This window comes from Nicotiana tabacum, chromosome 23 (assembly GCF_000715075.1).
Source record: "Nicotiana tabacum cultivar K326 chromosome 23, ASM71507v2, whole genome shotgun sequence".
Taxonomy (NCBI): Eukaryota; Viridiplantae; Streptophyta; class Magnoliopsida; order Solanales; family Solanaceae; genus Nicotiana; species Nicotiana tabacum.
In genome coordinates, this window is record NC_134102.1 from 6,645,560 (window position 1) to 6,655,812 (window position 10,253).

General features: G+C 32.1%; 1 protein-coding gene across 1 annotated transcript; it reads right to left on the bottom strand.

Annotated features, from left to right (window-relative positions):
• Window positions 1–265: 265 nt before the first annotated feature.
• Window positions 266–3,346, bottom strand: LOC107795669 (uncharacterized). The gene is made up of 2 exons (XM_016618342.2): window positions 1,863–3,346; window positions 266–898 (listed from the first exon to the last, which is right to left on the bottom strand). Exons 1-2 carry the CDS (start codon window positions 3,120–3,122, stop codon window positions 836–838), a joined length of 1,323 nt encoding a protein of 440 aa, XP_016473828.1. The 5' UTR covers window positions 3,123–3,346; the 3' UTR covers window positions 266–835.
• Between the last annotated feature and the right edge of the window lie 6,907 nt (window positions 3,347–10,253).

The following is a 10,253-nucleotide window of genomic DNA, read 5'->3' on the forward strand; positions in this document are numbered from 1 at the left end:
ACTCGAACTCGTGACCTCCTTGTCACATGACAACAACTTTACCAAGGCTCCCCTTCTATGTAGGAATAAATGCATATTAAGAATAAAATGCTACAAATGATGTTAATAAGAAGAGATGGGGTTGCTGCACCTTGTATTCACACCAAGTGGAAAAGACAGACATCTGATGCTCTCTAGTTGTATAGATGTAGACACAAATTTAATAGCTGTAAAAATTAACAACCCAGCCTTGGAGCAAGCATTAAAGTTTGACAAAATTCAGTCATAAAATCAAGAAATTATCTCATTACTGGCCATATATGTTACAGCATACACTACCGTATATTCTTGTTCAAGAAAAAAGAAACTCAAGCATACTGAATAGTTGCTTTTTTACACACTAAGAATCAGAAGATTAGTAAACATTTCAGAAGAATTTGGAACAACAAACCCAGTGAATTCCCACGAGTGGGTCTGGGGAGGGTAAGATGTACACAGCCTTACCCCTATCCTGAAAAGACAGAGAGACTGTTTCGGATAGACCCTCGGCTGAATTCCTAAACAAAACTAAGGGATGATTATCAAATTCTTACCAAACAACTAGGCAAAAAAACGTTCTCTCCCAAAAACATACAACAGATAATAATTCAAGAGAAACATGAGAACCTTCCCACAATCCCTGCCCAGCTCCTCTGTAATACCTAGTAAAGAATTCACCTAAATAAGTCAGCTTCCTTAAGCTAGCTTCATATTTATTTTTTAGATTACCCGACATATGTCGTGAACTCCTAAATTTGTAACCACTCTGTACAAACTTCTTCGTACCACTTCCTATAAACAGACGATGCCAACCTTTCTAAGGAGTTGAAGTAGAAACTTCTTGTCTTGGTTCCCTCAAGTATCCGAGTAACGTTTCTGCCTGCCAAAAACAACCAAGCCCCATTAAGATTGAGTTTTCCATAACAATGGCAACTGTCTGAAAACAGCTTCCATTTCATGGACCAAAAATGAATACACACATTATGCATCACAATCGCGGAAAGCAAAACTGCAAACCACTTTCGATCTATATATTATTGCTAGCACCAATTTTCAAATATGACAGTATCAAATACAAGTAAATGCATTTCTCATAAAGGCACATCACACATGGCAACTATAAAGCTCCATTTCCAGATTTCCTTTTTCGTTTTTTTTCATGTTTTCATGTTCATCTTCCAGATTTACATCCAAAAAATGGGAACACCCCATATGACATGACCATGGTTAGAAGAAGTCAAAATCTTGATATATTGCACTATGAATGTTGAAAACTTAATTTGAAGTTCGACCCAAATATTTTGGTATCTAGTTAAATCAATAAGCTGGTAGCATTAATTAAATAAAATATACATCCGAATCAATCAATCTGCTATATTATTCCTTTAAATCCATTAGTCTCCATTCATGTCTAACAAGTAAATCCAAATAATAGTTATCTATAATTTGAAATGATCAATGGCTATTTTATGACAGACCATCAATAAGTTTCTCACTTTATGATAAACAACTAACACAAGCAATCTACAAAAATTCTATCTTTATGGTAAACAATGAGACAAGCAAACAATAAAAATTCAATCTTTATGGTAAACAACAAGCACAAGCAAAAGCAAATTAACAAGACTTCCTCTTTACGGTAAACAATAAGCACAAGCAATTGATCAAGATTTCCTCTTTAGAATAAACAATAAAACAAGTGTAATTGATAAAAGTACAAACTTAATGGCAAACAATAAGCACAAGTATTGATCAAGATTCAATCTTTATGGCAAGCAAACAATAAGCACAACTAATTGTGATCAAAACTTCCTTTTAATTGCATCAAACAGTAGGAAACTAACCTTATGCTTAGCTTTAGCAGTTCCGTTCTGCGACAAGGCAACAAGAGGAGGAATCCCTCCTTCCCTAACAAGAATCCCTCTATTCCACACACTGTCAACACACAGCTGCAAAAGTGTCACCACTGCAAATTCCTTCCCTTTATTACTTCCATCTTCAATCACTTCCACCAGTGCACCAATCCCACCTTCCTCAACAATCTCTTCGCTCCCCGTCTCAATCCCCGCTAAGCTACTCAACACCACCATAGCCTTCTCAGCTAACCCTCCACCCTCCTCACACACTAACCCCACTAACGGCTTCACAGCACCCGCATTCACGGCCCGCTCTTTATTCAACCTCACAGTACACAACTTATACAATGTCGTTAATGCATCCTTTTTACCCCGATTTGTTCCGCTAATTAACAGTGCCACTAATGGCGCAATAGCACCACAAGCACCGATTGAGAGCTTATTCTCATCGATCAAAGCTAAACTTAACAGCGCACAAGCTGCATTTTGCTTCGACGTTTCCGTCCCCGTTTTTAAAACGTAAATGAGGGATTTTATAGCTCCAGAATTTGTAATTAGGATTTTGTTCGGCTCGTGAAGCGAGAGATTGAGGAGCGCCGTTACAGCGTGTTCCTGAGTCCACGGATCGGAGCACCGGAGGAGCGGCAACAATGCCGGAACCGCGCCGGACTCGCCAATTAATGCGCGATTTTCAGCTCGGTTCTTTGCTAAGAGCCTCAATTTCGCCGCCGCCGATCTCTTCACGGCCGCCGACGGTGACTTTAAACTGTCGACGCAGAGTTTCACCGTCGGTAGAAGATCTTCCGGTTCAATACTCTCTATTATCTCCGTTGAAAACGAATCTCTCTCTAGAAATCCCACACAAGGTTCTGGTTCGGAGCTCCAATTCGGATCCGAAATTGGAACCTTCGCCAGACGTTCCAACTCGCCGGAAATATCACTGCTACACGCCGAGAAATCACTGAAAGATCTAGAAAGTTCCAGAAAATCCACATCACATTTATGAACCGGCGGCGGCGGTTTTTTTGCGAGCTCGCTGAGCCGAAAATCGACAATGGAATCGGTGAGGTTCTCGTAAACCGGACCGGAATTATTTTCGGCTTGGTAGAGAGTGGACCGGATAGTGCGCATTGACCGGCCAAGTGAACGGTGGGCTTTAGTAGAGGATGGTGGCGGAGTATAGTAATAATTAGGCCGTGTTTGGGTAGTAGAAGAAACATGAGAATGAGAATTTTCCAGGAGAACCATATCTGGAAAATTCACAAGAAAAAAATAAAGGAGTTTCAAATGTGCGTGGCTAACTTTTTAAGATTCGGTGAAAAGGGTGCTTTTTTATGATGGGTTTTTCTTAAGAAATTTTCATGGCGGAATTTGAGGGAGAGCTTGAAGAAGTGATGAAAATGGCGGATTTATAAGAAGACAGTGGAAGAAGAAAGGACGAAAATATGCGGAGGGTGGCTTTGATTTTTTTATTACTCACTTTTTTCCGTTATCTAATTTGTTTCACCATATTATACCATATTACTTGAATTAAATTTTAATTTTTTTTCCTTACCCAATAAAATATGACCAATAATTAAATTGGATAAAATTAAAACAGTCCAATAACTTTTAAATTCTTCGTTTTTCTTTATTACATAATCTATTGTATTTATTAATATTTTATTTATTTATTATAACGTTTTATTTGTTAATACTCAAAAATACCTTATAATTTGAAGTTATAATACATATTATCATTTTATATTTTATTCTACTTTTTCTTCTTTTGTTCCTAGATTATAGTTATTGATTTATTTGTTGCTCGGTATGATTGCACTATCATATGAAATTTTTATTAGTTTGTCTTTCGATTTAATGTCCTTACTTATTACATCCTTTAATATCGCATAAATAATATAGATTTTCTACTTCTAACAAAGTTGATTATTAATTTATTACTCCATTACTTGAAATTTATTCATTTTTCTATATCTTTTTTATTTTTAACTTTATCTATTATAGTTTTAGTTATATTTTGTTATTTGTATGAATTTTTTCATTATACTTTAAAAGTTACTTTCTCATCTCAAATTCAAATAAGTTTTATCTCTATAATTTTATAATAAAAAAATTTATTTTTCTTATGAGTAAGTTTATTTATTCGTTACTTCAAATTCTTTCATTGTTCAATATTATTTAATTTTGTACGTGATATTATCTATTGTATTTTTTCTTCATAATTGAAAAATCACTTTCTCATCTCAAATTTAAATAAGTCTCTTCATTCTATATTTATTTTTTACTTTTTCTCAATACGCCATTTGGCTTCATATCAAGCTTCCCTACTATCCTTTTAATATAATATATTCATATAAAGCTTGACTACCACTTGGCTTCACTTTCAATCATTTTTAATTCTTCAATTGTCTAAATTTATCAAAAATATATTTATTTTCATTTACTTACTTTCTTTTATTCCTTAAATTAGTATTTTAACCATAATTTATGCCTGAAATAATTTCATAGTTAATACTAATTTTGATTTTTTACTACATTAAAAAAGATATTATTTTATTATTTTGTGTAAAATGTATCAATATCTTTAATATTTTTTTCTACATTATATGGAATAAGAAATTAAAATTTTCTTTTATTTTATTTTATATATAAAGTTTTAATTTTTATATTTTTTTACTATGATATTTGTAATTATTTTATAATTATATATTATTTTGTGTGAATCGATAATGACATGCGAGACTAATATTTTTTATATCAATTCAAATATATAAACAATCTTGAAATTATATAATATAATGAGAATATTAAAGATTGTGGTATTTCTGATTTTAATTATTTAGCATTCAAAATTATCTATACAAATCTATAATATAGATCGAGATTAAATTTTGTCATAAAATATAGTTAAATTTTACCTTTAAAGTGCGAATTAGCATTTTCTCTATATGACACTTGACTTGATCTCATGCTTCATTACCACCTTTTTAATATAATATATGAAGTTATGTTATGTGTGGGTAACTTTCAAATTTAAAATAAAAAGGGTTACAAAATAAATAATAATCTCTCTCTCTCTCTCTATATATATATATATATCACATAATGTATAATTTAAATTTTTTAAAATTTTAAATTTAATAATAAACTTATATAAAATTTATTATTTTCACGATATGCAGTGGGATAAATTTTAGATCAAATTCAAAAATTATTAGTATTATTATTATTATTATTATTATTATTATTATTATTATTATTATTATTATTATTATTATTATTATTATTATTATTTTCAACACACATAAAATAAGAGAAAAATAAATGAAAATAAAAAAAGTGATAAACATCCAAACTTTAATTTGAATAGAGTTGAAAGCTAGTCTAATCTTAACACACAGATTCAAAATTTTTACCTTTCATTCAAAACTAATAAAAATTATAATTGTTTCTAACTTAAAATTGTAGTAAGATTTTATTAAGTATGAAACTTTAAATATGCAATGTTAATTTGTTTTTTGAAAGAAACTACTTCTCAATTAGAATTGCCATTTTTTTAGTTTTTTATTTTTGTTTTTTTATTTTCAAACTATTTAAAGCTCCAACTTTGTTGGAGCTAAATTTTATTTTATTGTTCACAATGCTTCAATTTTTTAAATTTATCAATAATATATTTGGGTATTAGTTATTTAATTTATTTTATTTTTATAATTTAATTCAAAGTTAAAATATCCTAATATTATCTCTATTTTCATGCATCTTTGTAAAACTTTTCTAATGTAATATTATAATTAGTTTTTTCATTTTGAATTTTATATATAATCGAAATACTATCATATTTAAATTATAATTTTGAATTTTTGTTAAAATATAAACATATAAGTAATTTTGCATTATTTGCCATAAGCAAATGAACTTTTATTTTATCTCAACTCAAATATTTCTATCTATAAATTTGAAATAGTATTTTTATCTTTAAATTCAAAATCAAATTATTTTCAATATCAAAAAATATTTGTAGAACTTTATATATATAGACTACCCCATTAGGAAGAAACCGCTCCCCAATTCGAATTGACATTTTTTTTCTTATTATTATTATTTTTTTTATTTTAGAATAATTTTAAAACTCCAAATTTATTAACTCAAAGAGAGTAACTAATTATTAACAACACATAATGCATAATTTATTTTTTTAAAATTTAAATTAAAAAAATTAATTATTATCTAACCTAACTAATTTTGTCCTAAATTGTCAAGTGGTCACAATAGGCCACTTGGTTTATGTATTAAATGATCGAATAGTAGCGTGACACGTAGAACCGAAGACATGTAGAAAGTAAAATCAAGTAACAATCCGTACTGGGAACAACAATTGCAGTTGACATCGGATAGACACCGAAGGGAGCATGATCAACGTGAGCAGATCGAATATTTACCATCGGATAACATTCATTGAAGAATATTCCCTGACATTAAATGAGCAGCCGTTGCAGATAATATTTTTATTTATGACATGTCATTACATATTCATCAATGAGCCCTTTATTGTCATTTAAGAGAGGCTTGATCCTAGGATCTTGTTTCCCTAGGTATAACTATAAATAGTAGGCTGAACAGTAATTGTAAGACACGAAATTCTTGAAAAAACTTATGTTATATTTCATTCTCAAGCTTAATCAGATAACTTTACTTTTTCTCTTACATTGTTCTTATTTCTGTCCTCGGGGGTATTTCTCTCGGAGCCAAGCTTGTCATTTTCTTCGATTTTAACCGCTAAGTCTTATTTTTAATCTTGTTTATTTGTCATTTTTGGATCAAATCATCAGTTTGCTTGTTTATAAACCACGTAACAAATTCAACTGTATAGCTTTACGGATAAATAATTAACTATAAAAATTACAAAAAAAGGCCAAATATGCCAGTGAACTATGCGAATTAGGACAAATATGTTTGTCGTTATTAGTTTGGCCCAGATATGTCCAAACCGTACAATACTTGTTCATTCATGCCCTTAGTTAGACGGAACCCAATATTTTCTCTTTTTAAATAACTAATACCCAAACTCGACCTAAATCTAATGACCCGACCCACCCCTATTTCTAAAAGACCCCACATGTTAATCCCCCGTATCTGTATCTAGTTAAATACCAATTCTAATTAAATGCCAAAATTTACTTTTCATCTCTGTACATATGTGGTTGAATCAATTCTTATTTTTGTTTGTTTTTCTTTTGTTTCTTGGGGATTAGAGAGTTGAGAGAAGGGAGTTAATACAGTTGGCGGAAATGGCAAGCTCATAGTATTTGCAGAATGTTTGCAAATGTGATCACAGCAACAATGTTTGCGAGACATAGCAGATTCACTGTCAGTAACAATGTTTGCGAGGCTACAGTTAAAGGCATTTAATAAATAGGTCTAACAGAAGTGCTGACATAGTATTTGAAGAAGAATGGGTCTAAAAGAAGAAATAACAGCGAGCCAGAAAGTTCAACACAACAGATTCTAGAAACCAACACCAGAAAGTTCAACACAACGCTGTTGAGAAACCAACACCCATAGCAGTAACAACACCCATAGTAGTGCTGAGAAACGAACACCCTAAAATCACAAACTAAACAACCTAACCACCAAATCCATAGAGAGTCCTGCACTGCCTCTTAAGTGTGTAAATAACATCCATAACGGTAACAGTCTAAAACATCCTTACCATATGAGAGACAGAAATAAGAAAGGCCAAATTTTTAGAAAGAAAGGACAGAAGGAAGAGAGAATGGGTAAAGGAAGGGCTAGATACCGATACGGGGGATTAACATGTGGGGTCTTTTAGAAATAGGGGTGGGTCGGGTCATTAGATTTAGGTCGGGTTCGGGTATTAGTTATTTAAAAGAGAGAAAATATTGGGTTCCGTCTAACTAAGGGCATGGATGCACAAGTATTGAACGGTTTGGACATATCTGGGCCAAACTAATAATGAGGGGCATATTTATTCTAATTCGCATAGTTCACTGGTATATTTGGCCCTTTTCCGTAAAAATTATAAGCAGTAGTCACCATTTTTTGCCATTTTTCTCGTAATACCACAACTCTTGTACTTAATAAATAAAGAGTTAATTTTAATTCATTCATATTAAAATATTATATTATCAGGTCATCTTAATTTGTAATAGCAAGTGATGTCACTCTTTATAGAGGATTATTTATAACTTTAAGATGTGCTTTTTACACGTTTTACGTAATGGAATGACACCGGAAAGATTCTTTTTGAAGTTTCATGACAAATCTGGTCAAACCAATGGGGGGCTGAGACCCATGACACGTGGAGGAAACAATGACGTGTTAAGCCTAGTAATATCTTTATGTTTAGGAATATCTTTCATTATTATAATAATAATAACATCCTCAATAATCTAGAGGCGTTATCTTTAACAAAATTTAAAAATGCTTTGATAATTATTCCGAAACTGTTATAAATATATTATATTATGAATGTTCATTTAGTACTCCGTTGTAAATAAGTTTCCTGAAGAAATTTATCCATATGAGACTCCGTCGTAAATATGTTTATCTATTTAGTACTTCATTGGAAATAAGTCTCCTGAAGAAGCTTATCCTTTCGGTACTCCGTTATGGATAAATATTACCCATGGTAGAAAATTATCTATATCTGGCACAACAACTTAGAGTAGCAGCTTACAAGCAGCTTACACAGCAGCTTACAAGCAGTTTACACAGCAGCTTGCAGTAGCAGCTTACACAACAACTTCCTTTCTTCTAGAAATAGAGGAGAATTCAGTTCATTATGTACATAAGTTTGAAGTTTGAATAATATATCAGTTTCTCTCTATACTTGTCTTTACTTTACTGTCTTTATTTTATAACACGTTATCAGCACGAGACTCTGCCATCTCGAGCAAATACTTTGAAAGTATCAGAGGTACGAACTTTCTTTTTCTAAATAATGTCAAATCTTTCTAAACTTGAATTTGTAACCCTGGATATATCGGGCAAAAGTTACATGTCTTGGGTGCTTGATGCCGAAATTCATCTTGATGCGATGGGTCTGGCAGACACCATCAAGAACAAAAATCAGGCATCAAACCAAGACCGTGCTAAAACAATGATATTCTTATGCCATCGCCTTGATGAGGGCCTGGAAATGGAATATCTTACTGTTAAAGATTTAGTCATATTGTGGGATAATTTGAAAGACAGATATGACCACCTGAAGATGGTCGTTCTTCCACAGGCATGTTATGATTGGACTCATCTAAGGCTACAAGATTTTAAATCTATCAGTGAGTATAATTATGCTATGTTCAGAATTATTTTCCAATTGAAACTATGTGGTGATAATATTACTGATCATGATATGTTGGAGAAAACTTTCACCATTTTTCATGCCTCGAATATGCTCCTGCAGCAGCAATATCGAGAGATGAGATTCAAAAAGTATTCTGAACTTATCTCACATCTTCTTGTAGCCGAGCAACATAATGGGCTATTAATGAAAAATCATGAAAGCCGACCTACTGGTTCTTGTCCATTCCCTGAAGTGAATGAGACGAACTTCCACCAAGCTAAGCGTGGAAGAGGACGTGGCCCCAGTCGTGATCGGGGAGGAAACTCTAATCGTGGTAATAATAATGCACCAAAGAACCCTCCTCACCACCAGCAGTAGAAAAGGAAGGAACAAAAGCATGAAGCGGAGCAAGGAGCAAAGCCAAAAAATACATGCTATAGATGTGGAGGAAAAGGGCACCGGTCACGTACATATCGTACGCCAAAGCACCTGGTTGAGCTGTATCAAGCCTCCCTGAAGAAGACAGAGAAAAATGCTGAAGCAAATTTTATTTCTGAAGATAATTTAGACTTCATGCATTTGGATGTAGCTGATTACTTTGCACTCCCAAAAGGAGAAACAAGTCATGTGATCGGTAGTGAATCTGTAGAAATATAAATATTTTAATTTTTGTTGTTTGCAGTTGATAGTATGGTTATGTAATTGTTTTACATAAATAAAAGTTATGCTTTGAAAATGATGTTTACTATCATATTTATTTTGTTTATGTCATTTTGAAGAATATGGATAATCCTCAAATTATGTTTGGATCAAAGACCAATCATGAAGATATTTGTATAATTGATAGTGGAACAACTCATGCCATATTCAAAGATCAGAAATACTTTTCTTATTTGCATAAGGAAAAAGTAAATGTTTCAACAATTTCTGGTAATATAAGTTTGATTGAAGGCTCCGGAAGAGCTACTGTATTTCTGTCTAAGAGAACAAAACTTATTATCGACAATGCATTGTTCTCCTCAAAGTCCCGAAAAACTTATTGAGTTTAATAGATATTCGCCGAAATGGGTATCATG